This window comes from Triticum aestivum, chromosome 2D (genome assembly GCF_018294505.1).
Source record: "Triticum aestivum cultivar Chinese Spring chromosome 2D, IWGSC CS RefSeq v2.1, whole genome shotgun sequence".
NCBI classification, from domain to species: domain Eukaryota; kingdom Viridiplantae; phylum Streptophyta; class Magnoliopsida; order Poales; family Poaceae; genus Triticum; species Triticum aestivum.
In genome coordinates this window covers 439,513,457-439,536,652 of record NC_057799.1, presented here as the reverse complement: position 1 = coordinate 439,536,652, position 23,196 = coordinate 439,513,457, and the positions used below count along the sequence as shown (strand labels likewise).

The 23,196-nt window shown below is 41.6% G+C and overlaps 2 protein-coding genes and 1 long non-coding RNA gene across 4 annotated transcripts; all 3 read left to right on the top strand.

Moving 5' to 3' along the window:
- The first annotated feature begins 3,325 nt into the window (after positions 1-3,325).
- Positions 3,326-4,118, top strand: LOC123053684 (uncharacterized). The gene is made up of 4 exons (XR_006425751.1): positions 3,326-3,489; positions 3,585-3,659; positions 3,768-3,898; positions 4,091-4,118. It is a non-coding gene; the product is annotated as an uncharacterized lncRNA (long non-coding RNA).
- LOC123053683 (transcriptional regulator ATRX homolog) lies at positions 4,117-6,818 on the top strand. Of its 2 annotated transcripts, none has more exons than XM_044477208.1 (10): positions 4,117-4,176; positions 4,354-4,610; positions 4,680-4,773; positions 4,848-4,953; positions 5,035-5,113; positions 5,192-5,327; positions 5,403-5,554; positions 5,629-5,923; positions 6,031-6,291; positions 6,366-6,818. In XM_044477208.1, the coding sequence occupies exons 6-10, from the start codon at positions 5,265-5,267 to the stop codon at positions 6,702-6,704; spliced, it is 1,110 nt and encodes a 369-aa protein (XP_044333143.1). In that variant the 5' UTR covers positions 4,117-4,176; positions 4,354-4,610; positions 4,680-4,773; positions 4,848-4,953; positions 5,035-5,113; positions 5,192-5,264; the 3' UTR covers positions 6,705-6,818. The 2 variants fall into 2 exon arrangements, with proteins under 2 accessions (XP_044333143.1, XP_044333142.1); XM_044477207.1 differs by having other exon boundaries at positions 4,119-4,176; positions 5,397-5,554.
- A 1,045-nt stretch (positions 6,819-7,863) lies between these two features.
- Positions 7,864-9,878, top strand: LOC123055827 (uncharacterized). Its single transcript, XM_044479671.1, has 6 exons — positions 7,864-7,986; positions 8,533-8,594; positions 8,677-8,812; positions 9,046-9,107; positions 9,192-9,444; positions 9,849-9,878. Exons 2-6 carry the CDS (start codon positions 8,554-8,556, stop codon positions 9,876-9,878), a joined length of 522 nt encoding a protein of 173 aa, XP_044335606.1. The 5' UTR covers positions 7,864-7,986; positions 8,533-8,553.
- Positions 9,879-23,196: the final 13,318 nt, after the last annotated feature.

The following is a 23,196-nucleotide window of genomic DNA, read 5'->3' as shown; positions in this document are numbered from 1 at the left end:
ACGAGCTGTGCGGCTGCCGGAGTTCGGGCGAGGTCGAGCTCGTCGTTAGGGGGCACGACGAGGCGCGTCGAGTGGTGCTACGGACTCCTGGGGATGCGGTGAGTGTGTTGGGCACGGTGGTGTGGCCGGAGTCACGTCAGCGACGAGCTCGGCGGCGGCGCGTGCGGTGATGCTTCGTGCAGTCGCTACGGTGGTCGAGAGAGAGAACGGAGAGGATGTGGAGGTGGCTAAGCTCACGGCGATCACGACGGAGCAGGCGGCGAGGTCGGGGACAAGCTGGTGCAGCGGGGATGGCGAAGGGGATCTCCGGCGGTGTTCGGTGAAGACAAGGTCGAAGAAGACAGTGCAGAGCGTGCGAGCGCTCGAGGCTCGGCTAGCTCGGCGTAGCGGACGGCGGCGGAGCTCGTGGACAAGACGGGGCGGCGCGAGGACGACGGAGAGCGCGGCTACGTCGGCGGTGCGGCGGCAGGTGCGTCGGCCATGGAGGGAGAGGGCGAGGGAGAGAGGCAGGGGCGAATGGACGTGTCCAGAGGGTCGGGGTGGCGACGTGGGGCTCGCCCAGGCGTCCAGGGGCGCGGGCGGCAAGCAGGTGGCGTCGTGGCGAGCTCACGCACGCCGGCGTCACCTCCCTGCCTGCCTGGCGGGGAAGAAGCAGCTAGCTGGCACGGGCCAGCACAGCGCTGGGCCGCCAGGTGGGCCGACTGGTGGGTTCCGGCCAGGTAAGTTGTTTCCTTTTATTTTCTATTTTCTTTTATTTCTGCAAGTTTGTGGCATTTCTAAAAATACCTAGGCATTTCCAAAATTCACCAAACTGCACATGCTATGCTCTCTGTATGGAACATGCCCAACATGGAACATTTCAGTTTGGGAATATTTGGGCATTTAAAATATTTACTAGCATTTAAATGCCCAAATGCAAGTTACATAAGATTTAATTCAATGATCTTGTGATGACCTAGAAAATTGTGAACCCATTTTGTCAGAGGTTCTAACCCAAGACAAAAAGGGTGGACTTTTTAGAAGGGCATTTCAGGTTCATTGAAAATGATTTTAGTAAACCCTAGTTGTTTTCAGGGGGGTGCTGGGGGTTCTGTCATCCCCATTTCAAGTTTCTGGAAAAGTAAACGTGATGTAACATTCTAATGCATGAACTAGCTAGGATGTGACAACAATGTAGTATATGAAACTCATTTTGGTAAACCAGTTCAGTAGTAAGGTGGGCAGGATAACAACATGAAACAAACATATATCTATGTAGTATGGTCACTGTATGGTCTATATCATTCTAGTTTATGTTGCCAAATCAAGATAGATACAGTTCGAATCATATCTATTTAAGACAAAGCAGCATAGACAGAATATAAGTGTGGGAAACTACACAGCAATAACAACACTTGTAATGTGCATGGCATGAGAACATAACTTTTTATTCAATTGAAACTAAAATCAACATAGAGCAAGTTACAACAGCAAACACGTTAAAGAAACAGGTTTAAAACATACATGTTGCGCCATTGGAGTTTCAATTGCATCCTTCAAATTTGAAATTAGTTGGTATGAGTAAATACAGTGATGCAAGAGCAAAGTAGTATGAACCATAGGTACGGAACCTGACCTGAGAACAATTCTTCTTCTGCTTTAAGCGTTGACTTGGGGTTCGGAGTGGTTGTCCTCGTGCTTTGGGCACTGCAGTTGCCTTACTAACTGCTCATGTTTGGGTGCTCTGTGGTGGAGACGGTGTTGTATCAACGGGAACTGGGTTACTATCTGCTGGGGTTGGGGTTAGAAGGGTTGTAGTTGGTTCTCTGTCCAACTGGGTAGGGGTACAATCTGCGTGAGTCTAGGTTATGTGTGGTGGGGCTGGTTCTTGAGAAAGTGCAACTGTGGTTCTATTTCCATCAACAGGTAGCACGATCTTTTTTGAAGACCGTGTTTTTACTCCCACAGATACTGCCATCACCCCCTCCAATTGAAATGGCTGATAAACAAGAAAAGTAATTGAATGTACAGACATTGTAAGATAGACAGGTGCAATGGATAGTAGGGAAGAAAACAGGGCATGAAATAATTCACATTTATGTTATCTAACCAAACAGAATAGCAGGACATAATTTCAAATATATGATGGCTAATTAAACAGGATAGCATGACACAATTTCACATGTATGATGGCTAACTAAACAGCATAGAATGACATACTTCAAAATATGATGACTATGTAAACAGGATGACATGATATAACTATACGATGTGTCTATTAAAGTGGTTGGCATGCCATAAATCACAAACATGCCGTCGATGGAAACATGATGGCAATGATATAATTCACGGATAGAATGACATAATTCAAAATATGATGACTATGTGAACAGGATGGGATGATATAACTATATTATGTCTTTAGAAAATGGGTTGGCATGCCATAATTCAGATACATGTTGTCTATGTAAACATCATGGCATGATATAATTCAAATATATGATTTATATACTAAGGAAGTGAGCAGAGGGCAATCGCATATATGATGTGTCAACTAAGGAGATGGCATTCAACATCGTGTATATGATGTAAAAACTAAGCATTGCAATACAACATATGCATGATATGAGTAATATAACCCTGCCAAGTTTGAGCATACACCTCAGGGGGATAATAGGACTGGTCATCTGCCTTTGAATCCTCCTCTGAAGAGCTATCTGTAACCAGCAACATATCTGCTTCACCAGGTAGCATTGTCTGCTCTGAAGACCTTGTTTTCACTCCAGATTTCTCCATCACCAATTCAAATGGCTGATGCACGGGAAAAGCAGTTGAATATACAAACATTGTCGACAAAAGCAATGAGAAATACAAAAAAAGGACGGCATGATATAATTCACATATATGACGCTTGGCTAAACAGCATGGCATTGCATAATTCACATATATAATGCCTTGCAATAAGATAGCATTGCATAATTCACATATATACTGTCTTGCAAAAAGATGGCATTGCATAATTCACATCTATCTATCTATCTATCTATACCTATACTAATTAGCGACTCCCTAATAATTCCCACTTTAATTAGAAAATAGGAGCCGTACATCTAATGATGGGACCGAGTTATTACGGTCTAGATTAACCCATACAATTTGAGGCTGAAAAAATTAAGTTCGCTTATTAAACAGACTGATTCACAAAGCCCAACATCATTCGACGGCTGAGTCAGAAGAAAAGGCCCATAGCGCTGTGAGTCAAGAAAAGGCCCGTAGCACTCTCCACCGCCTCTTCCATTACCAAATAAAAAAGAGACCCCCGTTCAAAAAAAAAGACCTGAACGAATCGTAATCTCTTTCTCAATCTCATCTCTCTCTCTCGCGCGCGAACTCCCAGGTCTCTCCGCATCTCCCCATGATGACCAGATCCATGTCTCTCAAATTGGAGCAAGGAATTTGGGCATGGATCCGTCTCTCAATCACGTCTCTCTCTTTCTCCCAAACTCTCAGGTCTCTTCTCTCCTCACCTCAAATTGCATCAAGGACTCTTTTATCCTCACTTCAAATTGCATCAAGGACTCTTCTATCCTCACCTCAAATTGCAGCAAGGACGTTGGGGCGTGGATCTCCTGCGCTCAACGAGGTTATCGCACTAAAATTATTTTCCTCATGTGGATCAGGTTCCCCTTCTCACATTGATTTTTTTTTGCTAGATTGGATTCAAAAAAAATCTAAGGATTCAATTTCAAATCTAATCTTCTCACGTATGCTCTTTGGATACGTCACAGAGATCGGCTCGGGGCAGAACTAAGCCCATAAGGCTAGCTTATAAATTAAGCCTGCAGCCTAACATAGACATCTCAAATCAAGGAGGCTCTGTTTGTTGTCAGCATCGTCATTGGTCAGATTCTCCTATTATGTGCGATAGTTGCCTCTGTTCAGTTGCTTTTCACCCAATTTTTAGATGATTATTTTTTCTGTTGGTTCAATCACATTGTTAGGCTTTGCACTTACTATGTCATACAAACTAATCTTTCTTTCCGATTATAAAGTCTTTGATTTGGCTAAGACTATAACAAGTTCTAATCTTCAAAATTGTGTTCGCTTACAGGTCAAATTCTTTTGTTTTCAATTGAAACAATGGCATACGATATGCTCGATGCGATTAACAATGGGAAGGATTCCTGGAAAGTGAAGGTCAGAGTAATTAGGCTATGGGATGCCATTAACCTCAATAACAATGAACTAATTAGCCTTGACATGATACTGCTTGATGAACAGGTCAGTTTATTGGTAAAAGGATTTTTTCCAACATAAATAGGTCACTATGATTTAAATACCAATGCATCTTCTCGCTACATTATAATCTTTCAGGGCACTATGATACATGCCAAGGTAATAAAACATATGGTTAACAAGTTCAGGCCATTGATCCAAGAAGGTTTAGTCTACATGATAGCAAATTTCAAGGTTACATCTGCCATGAATTTCCGTCCAGTTGAAGGCGACAAGATTATTAACTTCTTGCACACAACAAAAATTCAAGAGATTAAGGGACTTAATATCAGAATAGCAGAACAAAGTTTCATGTTTTGTAGCCACAAGAGATGGCCAGAGGATGTACTTATCCGGTATGATTGTATTTGTTTAAATTATTAACTTGAATCTTCACCACATATTAATACCATCTTATTTAGCAGATGTCATTGGGGTAGCAAGTTATATAGGGAATATTGAAGAGACGGGGACAACTCATGGGATTTCCAAGATTCGAGATATTGTACTTCGAATTGAGTAAGTACACTTAAATAAAATTGTATGCATAAAATATCATGGCTGCTCATAGTCATGTCTGTTGGAATATACAGGGATCAAAAAGTTAATATTAGACTGTGGGGCAATAAGGTCGACCAAATTGATGAAGATTCTATGGTGTTGTCATAGTAACATCAACAACGGTCAGAAAACTGAAAGGTTTGTATTTATATCAATCAAGGGTAAGTAGTGTTATGCATGTCTTTTTTGTATTCGAAATTTAATATCAAGTGCTTGCAGAGTACTCGCTGTCATCTACAGGTGCGACCAAAGTATATATCGATTTGGATATCCCTGAAACAGCTGAGCTCCAAACGAGGTGCAACCGTTTTTCCGCAATAATATGAAGAAATCCTATTTAGTCATGTACATGGATACTTACCTCATGCGAAAATAGGTATTGCTTGGAAGATGATATCATAGAGGAAACACGGCCGGAAGCCCACTTGCAAGGAACAATTCAAGAACAAATGCTCTATAACAGAAAGACACTAAGAGAAATAACTGAAATTGCATATGAATCTGAAAAACAGGTATTTATGATTAACTTTTAAATTCTTTTTTCATATGTTTTATGTGTTAATTTAACCTACGATGGACAGGAAAAGTTCTATACTGCAGAAGCAACCATTAAGTCAATTGATACATCAGATGAGTGGTACTACATAGGATGCGGCAAATGTAACAAAAAACTACAAAAAGAAGGGAATCACTTCTACTGTCCAAAATGTGAGAAAGAACCTGAGAAGACATGTCCAAGGTAAATTTGATAATATCTCATGTTTTAGGTAGTAATTTATCCTCCACTTACCAGATGTGTCATTTTGTTACTAGATACAAACTTAAGCTAGAGATATGTGATCATACTGCAACAACAACTTGCACCATGTTTGAGACAGAAGCAAAAAAACTGATTAAGCAATCTGCAAGATTCTTGATAGATAGGGATGACTGTGATATCCATGAGCAGGCAGAAAAATTTCAGAAAATATGTGGGCAGAGATTGATTTTTCAGTTCAGACTGAATGACTATAATTTCAAGTACGGTTACCAAGATTACACTGTTCATAGAATATTTTTTATGGACTCTGAAGAAGATTCATCGGTACAACACGTTAATGTTGAACAGGTATCGTCTATTTGTACTACGATGCTCCATAACATTTTGTATATGTGCATGCCATATTTTACAATGAATGTTTATGGAAACTAACTCAATTTGTCATGTTTTTGTAGAACACTACGAAGGGCACTAAAAAGTCTAGGACTAGGAACACATGTCGCGTTGTACATTCTGATGAAGAATCAGAAGAGGATAGCCAGGAGAAAGATGAATGCAAATTCAAGGAATCTAGCCCCAAAAGAAAGCGTACAATAAGCATTACTGAAGACGAAGATTTCGAAAAAGATGGAACTGAGAATTATTCAAAGACTAGCATAAGGCTTACTGGTGTTGATAAGGGATCTAAGAAGAAAGGAATTCAGAATGATAACCATGTAAGTTTCTTGGTGCATTTTCATGTTCTTTCATAGTTGTTGTACACCTCTCTAACTGGTATAAATGTTCGCAGGAGCAAGTGAACAAATTATCACTTTCAAAAAATATAAAGCAAGAATCAGAGGATGATGAACTCACTATTGACCAGACTAAAAGGGGTAGGAGACGGAGCACAAGTCGTGCTGCACATCTTGACGATGAATCAAAAGCTGAAGGTAGTCAGGAAATAAACAAATCCAAATCTATGGAATCAAGCCCCAAGAGGAAGCGTGTTGTACGCAAATGCGCCGGTGTTGATCAGGAGCACAATGATTCAAGGCCTAGGACAAGGCTTAGTTGTGTCGATAAAAAATCACTGAGCAAAGGCATTCAGAAGTCTGGTGTATCAAGGACTCGAAAGACAAGCCGCTAATCAGTGGAGATCTGTTAATTTAGGATGTAGTACAATAGATGGGAGCATCACATTTGTACTTTATATGAACTTCGTCATTGTTTAAGATATTTTTAATAAACGTAAAGGCATACCTTTGTGTTAGTAAGTTATTATTCTCTCTATTATTCAGAAGTAAATGTTTGGTGTAATTCTGAATAGTCTAAAACAATTCAATCTTAGTTACCTTAGTTGCTTGCTATACGAAGAAAGCATGACAGCTAAAAGAACAATTCTGCGGTTCATGGTTGAGTCCATATTTGATTCTGTTGTAGCATTTGATCGCCAGCATCAGGAACTGATTTCTCTCCGTAAGTGCATCCCTTTTAATTAGAAACAGCCGATTTCTCTCCGTAAGTGCATCCCTTTTAATTAGAAACAGCAGTAGAGTTTCTCCATCCTGTTCGCCAAATTTGTACCAGGTGCCAACTCTGGTAGGAATTGATTAGGGTGCTCTCTTCATATGTGCTAGCCTCCCCAAGCTAGCCGGTGGAGGAATTGATCAGCTACCTTTTTTACATGGATCAGATAGCTTTTTGGTACGACTAACCTCCCTACAGAGTCAATCAATTTGTTTGCTTTGCTAGCTTGGTTGGGCACACACATTTACAGAGGAGGTCCTGAGTGCAAATTCAGTGATTTCCTGAAGTCAGTTTTCAGCTTGACCTGTGTTGCGTACATAGAGATTTCCCATACACTAAGCCTGGGGCATAACCAATTCTACCTGTCACCCTAGCGTACATAGAGATTTCTCATACACTAAGCCTGGGGCATAACCCATTCTACCTGTCGCCCTAGCTCTGACGTACATGCTCCAGTCCGCACTGCATTCCGTCTTGCCATCTAGCCCTATCATGCGTGGCCGACCATGACTCAAGTTTAGATTGGAATTAAATATTGGTTTTTCCATGAAGACATGTAGATAAGCACGAGTTCTGGATGGTTAAACACACGGATAGAAATTTGAATGAAATACATAGACTATACGTGTATGGAACGGAGACGTGCATATATAAGACATACAGCGCTAAGACTAACTGCTCAGATCTAAACGTACGCGTGACAAATTCTACACAACAAAATCCTCTTATCTCTCTTTTGGTAAAATATAGTATCAAGTCAATTCGTCGACATCGCCGCCGATCACATCCTTCATCCCGGCAAGACATCACCTCTGATCTCATCCTACATCACGTACAGGCGATAATTAATCCTTACACGGCAAGCAGTAAGGAGCGGATAGGTTGTGTGCCAGTACTTGCAGGTATTCATTACCAACTTCCACTACTATATGCATCAACTCCGTAATCTCATCACATATGCTTTGTTAATTGCAACTACAGAGAAATTGATGAACAAACATCAAAATTAGTTTGCCAATTACAAACCATATAGTATGTCCTCTGCTTAAAAGGTAATAACACATGTACATGATCTACAATTCTTTGTTGGCATACTATCAGTAGGAGAACAGGAATATTTCCAGGAAACTGATTGATCCAGACAACATCCTTCAAAACAATGTGGTACCTGACATGTGTACATTAAACTTATCGTCAGCAACTCAGAATTTCCGGACAAGTAAAATAAGGTGCTTACAAGATGTCCTCACTATCATGTACTGCTTACATACTTTGTGATAACCCCGATGAGGAATAAAATTCTAAGAAAGTTAAATATGATTGGATTTCGACTATCAATATGATACTAGCCCATCCAAGTGCACGGGTCAACTATCAAAATACTTGATACTCTTTGCATGTTGTTGTTCTTGGACAAAATGCTTACATTTTTCCCTCATATTTTTCAGGATTAACTACCTGCAGTCAGCATGCGTCGAACTCGCAATGGACTCGACAAAAACAACAATAGGTATTCGTTACCACAATATAAAAACAATTTTATACCCATTAATTTACCTAGATTATTAAAATGGCACCAAAATCTAATGCAGCAATGAAAGACCTGACAAAGCAACCTCCAAACTTGCCACTCTACAATCTAATGATAATCAACCAGACATCATTAGAGCAGCAATGAAGGATGCTGCACGGAAAAGGAAAGAAATACTTCAGCAGAAAAGGAATCAGGTGCTTATAAGATGTCCTCACTAGCATGTACTTAATTTTTTTTGTGATGTTCCCAATGAGGAATAGATTTTAATTTCTACAGTCAAGGTTAAATATTCAGTGAGAAATATCACATGGGGTACATGCCAGATCTTTGGCTCCAGAAAGGAAATACTGCTAACTTCCATATACTTAATTCTATCTGCATGTTGTTGCTCTCAAACAAAGCGTTACAATTTTTTCCCTCATTTCAGGATTCACTAGCTGCACTCAACTTGCGTCGAAGTAACGGTGGACCAAATCAAAACAACAGAAGGTATTCATTACCCCAATACCAAAAAATAATTATATAGACATTAATTTACCTGGATTATTCAAATGATACCAAAATATAATGCAGCAATATATTGGGTGATCAAACAATACAAATACCTGAGCAAGGAACCTCACAGCTTGCGACAGTAGAATCTAATGATAGTCAATCAGATATTATCAGAGCAGCAAGGAAGGAAGCTAGACGAAAAAGGAAAGAGATACTCCAGCTGAAAAGGGAAAGGAAACGAATAAGGACAGAAAAGGACAATAATGGCTGTGAAGTATCAAATATAGCAAAGGATGTCACTCAAGTTTCAAATTTGGGAAAACCAAATTGCGTTTGTGAATTTTGCAATGCCATTATGTGGCATGGAGAGAGAAGCACAAACACACGTAACATCACAGTTCCAAAATTTGGTCTCTGCTGCAAGGAAGGGAAAATTAAATTACCACCACTGAAGCAAGCTCCGTTGTATCTCCGACAGCTACTACGTTACAATGAAAGAGGAGAGTCATCCAATTTTCGCCAGAACATCAGGTTGTACAACTCCATGTTCGCGTTCACTTCAATGGGAGGAAAGGTTGACTATGAAATTAATAAGCAGACACCTGGACCATATGTTTTCCGTTTGAATGGCCAAAACTACCATCAGATTGGCACTTTACTTCCTAAAGATGACGTGACGAAACCAAAATTTGCCCAATTGTACATACATGACACAGAAAATGAAGTGCGTAACAGGATTACTGCATCAACTTCAATGGAGAGTAAGACAAAGCCAGATGAAAACATTGTCAAAGGTCTACTAGAGATGCTAGATGAGCACAATGTTTTAGTCAAATCGTTTCGTATGGCAAGGGACAGGTTCGAAAACCGAGATATTAAAGATGTAAGACTAAGATTGATCAACAAAAGGTCGAAAGATGGACGGCAATACAACCTCCCATCTGCCTCAGAAGTTGCAGCACTAATTATCGGGGAACAAGATGGAGAAAATAATGAATTTGATATAATAATTGAGACCAAAGACAGAATGTTACAGAGGATTTCAGAGTTGCACCCAAGCTATATGTCAATGCAATACCCCTTGCTTTTTCCATATGGAGAAGATGGGTTCAGACCAGAAATAGAGTATCAAAAAAAGAGAGGCGACAAAGGTAAGAGAAAGTATGTAACAATGCTGGAGTTTTATGCATATCGCATCCAACAACGTCTTAACCAAGCAACAACCTTGCAAATGAGTGGACGTTTGTTCCTACAGTTCTTAGTTGATGCAGCAACGTGCATTGAACAATGGAGACTAAATTGGTACAGGACAAACCAAGGTAAGCTGAGGACAGAACTATACAGAGGACTGCATGATGCAATAGAAAATGGAGATACACGAACTGAACAAGTTGGCCAAAGAATCATACTACCCTCAACATATAATGGTAGCCCTAGAAATAAGCAGCAAAACTACCAAGATGCCATGGCGATTTGTCGTTGGGCTGGCTATCCTGATCTCTTCATCACTTTTACATGCAATCCGAAATGGCCGGAAATACAGGATATGCTGGATCTGATTCCAGGCCAGAAACCTGAAGATCGTCCAGACATTGTTGCCAGAGTATTCATGTTAAAACTGAAGGAACTTATGAATGACATAAAGAACGAGAAGTGTTTCGGACAAACAATTGCGAGTAAGTTTACCAACCAACTACAGATTTACTATTGCCTAGATGATTGTCCTAAATCATTTCTTCTCAAATTTCTTTACTTGCATGCAGTTGTCTACACGATAGAGTTCCAAAAAAGAGGCCTCCCTCATGCACATATACTGGTGTTTCTACATCCAGATGATAAAGATCCCAGTCCTTCCCAGATCGACAAAATCATATCAGCCGAAATTCCTGACAAGAATAGTGATCCAGATGGGTATGAAGCAGTGCAAAATTACATGATACATGGTCCCTGTGGTCAAGCACACCCAAAATCACCATGCATGGTCGATAAAAGTTGTGCCAAACATTTCCCCAAGAGTTTTTGCACTGAAACTACAATAGATGAAGATAACTATCCAGTATATAGAAGACGAGATGATGGCAATACTGTGGACAAAAACGGAGTGAAGCTAGACAATAGATTTGTTGTGCCATACAATAGAAACATACTGGTCAAGTATCAAGCCCACATAAATGTTGAATGGTGCAACAGATCAAGGTCTATAAAGTATTTATTCAAATACATCCACAAAGGAGAAGATCGAACAACAGTATTAATAGAAACAGAAGAGCAACAAAGAGAAACAAGAGGTGGCAAATTAACAAACAGGGACGACGAAATCAAGAGATACCTTGATGCTCGGTACATATCTGGATGTGAAGCCGCATGGCGCATATTTCAGTTTCCTCTTCAGTATAGAGAGCCTGCGGTTGAAAGGTTACAATTTCACCTAGAAAATGAACATGTTGTGGTATTCCCAGACTCGATGGATTTAGATAAAATCATATCTCGGCCTAACATAGAAAAGACAATGTTCACAGAATGGATGACAGCCAACCAATTGCATGAGGAAGCTCGCAGTTTGACGTATGCACAGTTTCCAACCAAATGGACTTGGCATGCAAAAGAGAAAGAATGGAGGAAAAGACGTGGTGGTAAAAAAACCATAGGCAGGATTTACTATGCACAACCAACAAGCGGTGAAAAATACTACTTGAGAATGCTTCTAAATACCGTGAAAGGATGCAGATCCTATGAAGAAATCCGAACAGTTGATGGGGTTGTACATCCAACATACAAATCTGCATGTTATGCTCTTGGGCTACTTAATGACGACAAGGAGGGGGATAACTGCATCAAGGAAGCATCCCATTGGGCCTCTGCTCCTCAAATGCGCCAACTTTTCTGCACAATACTTTTATTTTGCGAGGTGACTGATCCTGCAAAGTTGTGGCAAACAAACTGGGAGTTACTATCTGAGGACATCCAACGTCGGCAAAGAAGAATACTCAATTTTCAGGCCCTAGAACTCAACTCATTGCAAATAAAGAGCCTCCTCTTGGCAGAGATCGAACACCTATTGGCTAAAGGTGGTAAGTCCCTCAAAGATTTTCCAGGAATTCCACTACCAGATAGTTCGATTCTTCAAGATATAAATAATAGATTAGTAAATGAGGAACTAAACTACGATAAAGATTCTTTAAGAATAGAGCACACAGAGTTACTACAAAAGCTAAATCAAGATCAGAGGATGGCTTTTGATGTTATAATAGAATCAGTTAGCAGCAGTTGTGGAAAACTGATTTTCGTTGACGGATATGGTGGAACTGGAAAGACATTTCTGTGGAAAGCAGTCACGACAAAATTAAGATCCGAAGGAAAAATAGTTCTAGCAGTAGCTTCAAGTGGTATAGCAGCACTTCTTTTACAGGGTGGAGGAACATCTCATTCAAGATTTCACATTCCGCTCAAAATCACAAACGAGTCAACATGCAACATCAAGCAAGGAACATTTCTCGCGGAACTAATAAAGAAAACTTCACTGATAATATGGGATGAAGCACCTATGACAGTAGTCTTGGGAGGTGACTTCAGACAAATCCTACCAGTTATACCAAAGGGGAAAAGGGAACATATCATTTCGGCATCTATAAAGAGATCCTACCTATGGAAGAACTTTGAGGAGTACCGACTCACAGAAAATATGCGTCTGAATTCATCCGAAGGTAGTCCAGAAGAGAAAGCAAAGACAGCTGAATTTGCAAACTGGATACTAAACATCGGCGATGGCACAACAGCAACAATAGATGATGAAGACTGGGTTAGCATCCCAGAAGACCTTATTTTAAATAAAGGAGATGACCCAAAAGCATCTATAGTTAATAACACATACCCTGAATTACACAACAAGTACACTGATAGAACATACCTAGAGGAAAGAGCGATCCTGTGCCCAAGGAACGAGACTGTTGACCAGATTAACACCTACATCATGAGTCAAATTCCTGGAGAAGAGGTAACCTATCTCAGTTCAGATACAACATGCAAGGCAATGTCTACGGTGGAAGACGAAGATATGTTGTACCCAACTGAATTTCTAAATAGTCTAACATTTTCTGGAATACCAGATCATGAACTGAGGCTGAAAATAGGATTACCAGTAATGCTTATGAGGAACATCAATCAAAGTGCAGGACTTTGCAATGGGACAAGACTAACAATAACACAGCTAGGAAAGCGTTTCATCGAAGGCCAGGTCATAACAGGTACTAACATTGGTGACAAAGTTTACATCCCACGAATTATTATGTCACCAAGTGATTCAAAATGGCCTTTCATTCTGAAAAGGAGACAATACCCAATATCAGTGTGCTTTGCTATGACAATAAACAAAAGTCAGGGGCAATCTCTCAAAAAGGTTGGACTCTACTTAGAAAGGCAAGTGTTCACACATGGCCAACTCTATGTTGCAATGTCAAGGGTTACCAGCAGAAATGGATTGCGGATACTTATATCAGATGAAGAGCGTCCATCCGACAAGGTTGCAAAAAACATTGTTTACAAGGATATATTATAGATATTTTTTTAATAACTAGAATTAGAAGTTAAGAACAAATACAAACATTCTTAAATGACCAAATATAATGTGTTGCAGACATAGCAGCCTTTTTTTTCTGGAAAGACATAGCAGCCTTATCTGTTTTAAATTGGTTTTTAAAATTGTTTTAAATGGTTATCTCTGAAATATTATATTTGTCAGCAAGGTACTTCTCTCTGCATTTACAGGTAAACAAAAATATGCGAGCAAGGGCTAACAACTGATTTGACAAGATCAATACCAGTTATATATGTATGCATTAGGGACGTGGCTCTAAAGTTACAGAGCCATTGAAGAACCAAGATCATTTTCTCAATTACTATAAAATTTCTTTCTTACATAGCCTACCAGTCATATCCAATTTCACAAATAATAGAAAATACTGGAACAAGTAATTTCGTAGCTGCATCTGCCAGCAATTTCCTTGATGGCTCCTCTACCATCGTCTCTCAAGTACACTTTACAGCAAGATGCAAACATACGCTGCTCAAATTTATTTAATACAAAGAGGAAATGGTAAGGCAAAGGGAGATATGCACCTGTTCGTGCAAACGCACAGTAAAGAGGAAAAGATGCATACTGAATGGATAAGATAATGCCACTTTCTTTGGTAGATGGATAGGAGTTGCCGGCGCTGCTGCTGCATGAGGAAACTCCGCTCAGCAACGCGGGCGCCGGAGGAGATTGCAGCTTCGGCCGAGACGGCGTACCACACCGCAAAGGGGAACGGCCAGATGGCCGGCGCTCCGGCCGGCGATGTGATGCGATTCGCCGCGGAGGACTATAGAAGGTTAATGATGCACGCACTGTCCATGAGATCCACCGGCGAAGCCGCTCTCATGGCGCCGGTCAGAGGGGCGCGCACTAGACACGACGGCAGCGCCGACCGCGGCCGCCGAAACCCGCTGCTCATGGTACCAAAAATCTGTAACTAATAAAAATGCGCACATCTAGATGGACATTAGCCACAGTGTAACTCACTACAAAAAATACAATTTCTATTTCAGTTGACTATATAGGACCAATTTTAGTAGTAACTAACAAAAAAAGAGTAACGAAAATCGGGATAATTATTTTTATCTTCCTGGCTATTCTATTCTAAATGGACATCACAACTCCCTACAAATAAACTACGATCTAAATACATCCAGTTCTGCGTCAAGTAATTTCGAAAAAAGGGAGTATATTACACAAAATGAAACTCATAAAAAGAAAATACAGATGATAGCAAAATCTAATTGTTGAGTATACAATTTACCCAAGGAGTTTTTGAAGGAGTTATAGAATTGATCGTGCAAAGTAGTAAGTTTAGGGGTATATGATAATATTTTTAATTTTAATCTCAAGAAAAAATATTAAAAAAATTATGGTTTCACAAAATAACATACTTAGCACCCATATTTATATCCAACAGTACATCCATTAAGGCCACAAAAAAACATAGCAAAAAAACAGAAATCATAGAAAAATCTAATTGTGTAACACACAATTCACCAAACAAGTTTTTGAAGAAGACCTAGAATAGATCGCTATCGAGCAAAGTACTAAGGTTAACAAATATCCTAATTTCAAATTCAATCTCAAGGAACAAATTTATATAATACATTGTAGCTTCTCAAAAGAAAAAGTTTAGCAATCTTTATATCCAAGAGTACGTCATTGAGACCATAAATAACCATAAATTGCCTTCCTTGAAAGTTTATGTTTTACCCCATAATAATATACTAGCCCGTGCAAACGCACGGGTAGACGACTAGTATATGGTAATTAGACACTAAACATGTGGCATTCACACAAATCATATCTAAACTAAGCAAATGACATAGCAATGCAAGATACCATACGCACGACATGAGCAACATAACCCTGCCAAGTTAGAGCATGCACCTCGGGGGGGGGGGGTAGGAATGGTCATCTGTTTCTGAATCCTCCTCTGAGGAGCTATCCGTAACCAGCGAGATATGCGCTTCGTCAGATAGCATAGTCTGCTCTGAAGACCTTGTTTTCACTCCAGAATTTTCCATCACCGTGTCAAATGGCCGATGCACACGAAGAGTAGTTGAATGTACTAACATTGTTGACAAATGAAATACGTAACGGAAAAAAAAGGATGGCCTAATATAATTCACAGATAAGATGACTGGCTAAGCAGGATGACATTGCAAAATTCACATATATGATGCCTGGCTAAACAAGATGGCATTGCATAATTCACATAAACGATGAATAAACTAAACAGATGGCATTCACACAAAGCATGTCTAAACTAAGCAGTTGACATATTTGATGTATAAAGTAAGCAATGCAAGGCACCATATGCATGATATAACCAACATCAGCATGCCAAGTTAGAGCGAAGACCTCATGGGGTAAATAGGAGTGGTCTTATGTTTCTGAATCCCCCTCAGAACAATTCTCTTCCTCTTGATTACGATCCGAAATGGATGGAGGGGGGCTGCCTTTGCGCGCACCATGGAGCAACGTTTGCATAAAAATTTATTGCCACGCAAGGCTCGTCTCTTTTGCGCTACATGTTCAGTTCCATTGTGTACAATAACTGACATGCATAGGAATAAAACATAGTGAGATTATGTAAAGAGTGCATGCACAAATCCAGAGTGATGGTAGCAAACTGTCGATAGACCCAAAACCAATGATAGCAGGTAGATAATAGCTTTAGTTAAAAAATACAGATAATGGCTCCTTTAATATTTGTTTGCACCCAACATGAAACTCATAGTAGACACCCGAGATTAACCAGATAGTAGACAGATAGTACTGATTGCTGCCCCAATATGTACCCCACAACCATTTAAAAACTCAAGTTTCAGAATAAGTTTGGACCTGAGTCGGAGTCTAATAGGTGAACACGATGATAAAGTAGCATGTCATCATATTAAGCGATGCATAACGTAAGCAGACACGGAATAATGCGACCTCTCTTGCGGACCCGTGTAGTCCTCAAGGTCATCTGCTCAGTTGATGATGGTAATGCAGTTGTCGTGGCTGCCGGCGGCGGGGAAGAAGATCTAAGGCGGCGAAAGACAGTCTGGAGAGCGGATCCCTGTTGTGGTGAACCCTTCCGTCGTTGGAGCAGCTGGGGTGGGGTGGAACACAGCACCGCAGGAGCAGGACAAACCACACAAGGTTTTCTTTGACACATATCTGTAACAGAAGTAATTGTGTAAGGGCTTGTTTGAATTTGAGGATTCTAACAATGCAGGGTTAGGAAATAGACAGGAATATGATAGGTGTAACATCCCAAATTTTCAATTTGGAATGTTATACATAGATCATTCCTTCATATCATATTTTGCTGCATTTCATTTCGCGATCCTCGAAATCCTAAGCAACTCAAGGACCCTCGGAGAGAGTTGGGGATTTCACTGCTTTCATATTTGAATTCTATCAAATATTGAAACGAGGATTTTGGTTTTAATTATTTTTCTCTCCGAAAATATTTCATATTAAAATATATGAGAGGAGATAATATGACTTCTCCAAAATAAATGAAGTATTGGAGGAAAAATATTAAAATCAAATATTTGTTTTTATTCGGAGTTTATTGCTATTTTATTTGCATTAGAAAAATTGCACGTTTTTCAAAATTGCATTTTAGGGCCCAGAAAATGTTCACCTTGTTCTAAATATTTTATTTAGACGGTGAAAATTTGTTTTGGCATTTTTAGATTTTTATTTTATTTTCTAGGATTTATTTAAGTTACGGCGAAATTATTTAAAAAAAACTTCAGCGCCAGACTGGGCCGAAGCCCAGCCGAGCCAGGCCGGCCCACCCCGCCGCCACCACCTTCCCCCGCGCGCCCCGTGCCCGCACCGGACTCCGCCGGAGTTCGGGAGTCCACCGCCGCCCCGGAGCCCCTACCCGAAGCCGACCCCGCCCCCTCCCCCTTTATATACCGCCCACCCCGCCGCCACCACCCCGTCCCGCCCACCGCCCGCCGCCCGCAGCCGCAGCAGCAGCAGCCGCCGCTTGCCGCGTCGCCGCCTAGTGCCGCCGCCCTCCGCCGTCGCCGCCGACGCCACCCAGCCCCGCCGGAGCCCCGAGCCCCGCCGGATCCGATGAGGTAGCCGCCGCCGCCGGTTTTCTTTAGAAAACCGATCCGGTTTTTTAGAAAACCTAGTTCGTTTTTTTAATAGACCGGTTTTATTTATTTTTCTCGCTTTAGTTATTTAGCGGATGTTCGTCCGTACATTCGTTTTAACGAACGGTTTTCGCTCGTTAGTTACAGACAACGAACGTTCGTTCGTTAGCCTGTTCGTCAGTTTTTCTTTTTCTCTGTTTTTTCGCGATTATTTTTCGATCGCGATTTCTGATCCGATTTTCGTTTCAGTTTATCTTTTCGCTCGTTTATCAGAATCAGGCGATTCAAGCACCTAGATCTTCGTCTCGAAACCCTCTTTCTGTTTAATCAACTTGAACAAGATTTTGGTACTGTAAAATTTGACTTTAGTCCAGATTAGTAAACGGATCTTGTTTCTTTCGCAGTTTGAGTTTCGTTGCTCCATTTGATTTGATTCTTTTTGCAAACCGGAGTTCTTAAGTTGAACTTTCTGGTTCGTTCTTCTTATTTGAGATTTACCCGTGCTTCTTTGCTTGATTGCTTATGTATGCTATTGTTTGTTTGCGATAGAATTCCCGGAGTGCGAAGCGTGCTACTACGAGTCCCTAGGTTTTGCGGATCGTCAGCAAGGCAAGTAACACATTGATTATACTCTTTTCATACCCAGTTTTTATGCATTAGCTCCAATCCTCAAACACTGCATGATTAGGATATGATTAACTTGTGGGTATTGGGAAGTAGTTGATGAGGTAGAACCTATTGCCCTGTTATATTCAAACCCTTGGGAGTTACTTCTACGTATTGCTTATATTGCTATGCTATGCTCGTAGACGTGGTTTGGGTGAGTGAATCCATGACAGATGTGAGATGATTAATTAATGGTACAACTTAAGGTGGCAACTTTAATACACATCTGGGTGGATTGCTTGTCGGGCACCTGGAGAATCCAATGTTGTCCTAGGATATCCCAGAGTACCCGTGTGATCATCCTAAGGTCCGCCACCCAGGCTCAAAGGGAACTGAGATATTTTCATGCTAGAAACTTCCGTGTGCAGCCACACGCTATTATGGGCTCTAGCATAGTTGAGTAAGTTGCATGAGCTCTTGAAGAGGTGGATCAGCAGGTAGAGGGATGTAGGTTGGTATGGTCTACCCGGAGTAAAGAGTTAATGTTTCTGAAAGACTGTGTCTCGGTCATCCGTTTCTCAAACACCATGTAGTGCGAGAAATCCAACGGAGGCGATCGAGTCTTGTGGGGAAAAGTGCGCAAACCTCTGCAGAGTGTACAATCTAATCATGGTTAGCCGTGTCCCCGGTTATGGACATCTTGAGTATCTAGTACTTGGATTATCCTAAGTATCTCATCACTCTAATTTAACATTGTTGGGTTGATAATTACTTTTAATTGGGATTGAGTTGGAGGAACCTTCTCAATGATGTTTCAACTATCATGATAGTTAAAATAAAACTTATTCCTTTGTTGTAGGGAAAAATTGGCTTTTCGCAAAACTGTAACCATAGAGCTTTCCACCAGCCAAATATGCATGTAGTGATAGCATTATTATGTACTTGCTCTACTGTTTTATATTGCCAGCATATTCCATTTGTTGACCCGTTTCCGGGCTGCAACGTATTATGTTGCAGACTTTTCAGACGAGGAGTAAGGTTCGTTAGGTCGTTGCCGTGCAGCTCAGCTATGCCGTTGGAGTTGATGGACTCACTTTATCTTCCAAGCCTTCCGCTGTTATCGTATTAGATGGCCTTAAGCCATATTTATTGTAATAAGTTCTCTTTTGAGACATTCGATGTAATAAGTGTGTGATTGCTACTCTGTTATAAATCCTTCGAGTATTGTGTGTGTCAGCATTACCGATCCAGGGATGACACTGAAGCACAGAGACTTGACCGTTTGAGGTCGGGTCGCTACAAAATGGTATCAGAGCACACGCTGAGTGTAGGACACGACCAATAAGATAACCCATAGGTCACTCTTCTCTACTCATTTCTGACTCCTCTCCATTTTCTACTCTTAGGATGGCGGATTCAAGGAACAAGTTTGCACAACCGGATGAAGACACCCCCTTTGGACGCCACTTGAAGGAAGTCACTAGGTACCTGAACATCGGAATACCAAGCTTCACCGGGACTTACAACGCCACTTTACCAGAAGAGGAGCGCTGGATGATTCAAGTTCAAGTACCAGGAAGGGCGTTCTCGCCAACCACTAAGCCCATAGAGTTTTCTTTTGAAGCACCCACCTGGAGCCTAGGCAAGAGCATGGCAGCACACATTACCATGGGACGCATTGGAGAAGTCTACAACAAGGATCTTAAGGACACTATCTATTAGATATGTGGGCGCCGAGATGAGCAATGGGAGATGATCAGCACCAAGAAGGACAGATCCATTGCAGCTTTCATCCAGGAGTTAAACCAACACATTCGACGCCAGGAGAACCAGATGTGCGCAGATATGATAGATTTGAAGAAGGCAAAGAAAGGATCATCGAGCTGGAAGAAGAACTTAAGTCTACACGCGATAGATATGAGGAGGAAATTGCAACACTATTGGAGAAGAATGACGACTTGATAAAGAAGATCGGATTATTCATGGGAGACCCTGCGCCGGGAGGAGAGGACGACGATTCCACTTGCCCGGAGAACTACATCATCATCGACGACACCGACTCCGACCCCAGTGAAGATGACTTTGAAGACGAAGCTGGAGCAGACATCATGGAGTCTTCCACCGATCAAAATTTCTAGATGACCACCAAATGATTAGTAGTATTCCCCCATGTATATAGTAGTAGTTGAGCACTTTTTACGATAATTCTAGACCGTTTGTATGCCCTTGCTTGATTGATTGAGTGAAATGATTGTGTTTATCTCATGTGCATATGGGTAGTGCTTTCTCACTAGACCCCTTTTCTATTCTAATCTCTCCCCTCTAAACCCGCCAGATGCCTCCGAGACGTGACACCGGATTTGCCTTCCCGCCAGAACTCACTCAGTTGATCCAGCAGCAGAATGCCCTGATGCAATTGTTAGTCCAGAACCAAGGCAACAACAACAACCCGCCTCCAGTTGACAACTTAGCTCGCTTTCTGAGGTTGCAGCCGCCGGTGTTTCCAGTAGCACCGAGCCTATAGTTGCAGATGATTGGCTACGCCGTATTGGAAGGGAGTTGACTACCGCAGGTTGCACAGATGCTGTTGCCGCACATCAATTGGATGGACCAGCAGCCTCATGGTGGGAGAACTATACGGCCACTTTCCCCATAGCCAACGTCACTTGGGATCAGTTTCAGCAAGCTTTCCGCACGGCCCATGTCTCAACTGGAGCTATGAATATGAAGAAGCGTGAGTTTCACAACTTACGCCAGGGGAACCGTACTGTGGCTTAGTACGTGGATGAGTTTAGCAAGTTATCTCGCTATGCCCCTGACGATGTGGCCACAGATGCCGCGAAGCAGGAGAAGTTTATGGAAGGGCTGAATTATGAGATGAGCATGCAGTTGATGGTGGCAACATTCAACAACTACCAGGAGTTGGTAGATAAGGCCCTTATGATTGAAGGGAAGCAGCAGCAGATTGAGAGCCGTAAGAGGAAGTATGGGCAAGGAAGATACAACTCCGGAGCTCAGCAGAAGCCTCGTCTAACCCCGAACTCGGGAGGACTAGTTCATAACCATGGAGGTCATAACCACACCGGAGGAAGTTCGCATAACCACAATGGTTCTAAGAATGGGACTGGGAACGGAACAAGCAACAATCAGAACAGCTCCAATCCAGCCACACCCGCCAAGAGAGACCTAAGTCACATTACTTGCTTCAAGTGCGGAAAGACTGGACACTATGCCACGGAGTGCCCTGAAGCGAAGAATGGAAATGGTAACAGGAGCGCTGGGAAGAAGCCCAATCCATTAAACAAAGGACAAGTGAACCACGTTAACGTGGAGGAGGTTGAAGAGCAGCCAGACGCGGTTATCGGTAAGTTTTTGGTTAAGTCTTTTACCGCCCTTGTTCTTTTTGACACCGGTGCATCGCATTCATACATATCAAGGGGATTCGTGGATAAGTTTAAACTACCAACCCAAACCCTTAGGACCCCTCTGTTAGTGAGTTCACCTGGAGCAGAGTATATGGCTAGCCGATGGTGCGACCAGATACCCTTAACCATTGGTAGCCATGTTTTCCCGTCAGACCTAATAATTTTGGAGTCACAAGGATTGGATGTGATATTAGGCATGGACTGGATGTCAAAGTATGGAGGAAGCATTGACTGTGCTAGTAAGTCAATTTATCTCACCACCCCTGAGGGAAAAAGGATTAAGTATGTATCTAGGCATGCGCCTAGGAGGAGCCAAGTAAATACCCTCACGGGAGTCGTTCAGGAGGAAGTGCCTGTAGTACAGGATTACCCATATGTTTTTCCAGAGGAATTACCAGGCATGCCACCGGATCGAGACATCGAGTTTTTGATAGAGCTATTGCCAGGCACAGGGCCAATATCAAAGAGACCCTACCGGATGCCCGCAAATGATCTGGAGGAGATTAAGAAGCAGATCAAGGAGTTATTGGAGAAAGGTTACATTCGACGGAGCTCATCCCCATGGGGAGCCCCAGTGCTTTTGGTTGAGAAGAAGGATAAGTCTCTAAGAATGGTTGTTGATTATCGTGCGTTGAATGAGGTGACGATCAAGAACAAATACCCACTGCCGATGATCAATGATTTGTTTGACCAGCTGCAAGGAGCTAAGGTGTTTTCAAAGATCGATCTGCGATCAGGATATCACCAGCTGAAGATTCGAGAGAAGGATATACCAAAGACAGCATTCACCACACGGTACGGGTTGTATGAATATACGGTCATGTCATTTGGACTGACTAACGCCCCTACTTACTTCATGAGCATGATGAACAAGGTGTTCATGGGATATTTGGATAAGTTTGTTGTGGTGTTCATTGATGATATAATGGTATACTCGAAGAATGAGGAGGAGCACAAGGAGCATTTACGTTTAGTTCTCGAGAAACTCAGGGAACACCAGTTGTATGCCAAGTTCAGCAAATGTGAGTTTTGGTTGAAGGAAGTCGGATTCCTTGGACATGTTATATCAGGAGAAGGTATAGCAGTAGATCCCACCAAGGTTCAGTGAGTCACTGAATGGTTGGCACCCACTTCAGTTAGCGAGATCCGCAGTTTTCTTGGACTCGCAGGATACTATCGGAGATTCATTGAGAATTTTTCCAAGATTGCGAAGCCAATGACGGAGTTACTGAAGAAGGATACCAAATTTAAATGGACGGAAGAATGTGAGGCGAGTTTTCAGGAGTTAAAGAAACGTTTGACTACAGCCCCAGTGCTGATTCTGCCAGATATACGCAAGGATTTCCAAGTGTATTGCGACGCCTCTTGCCTAG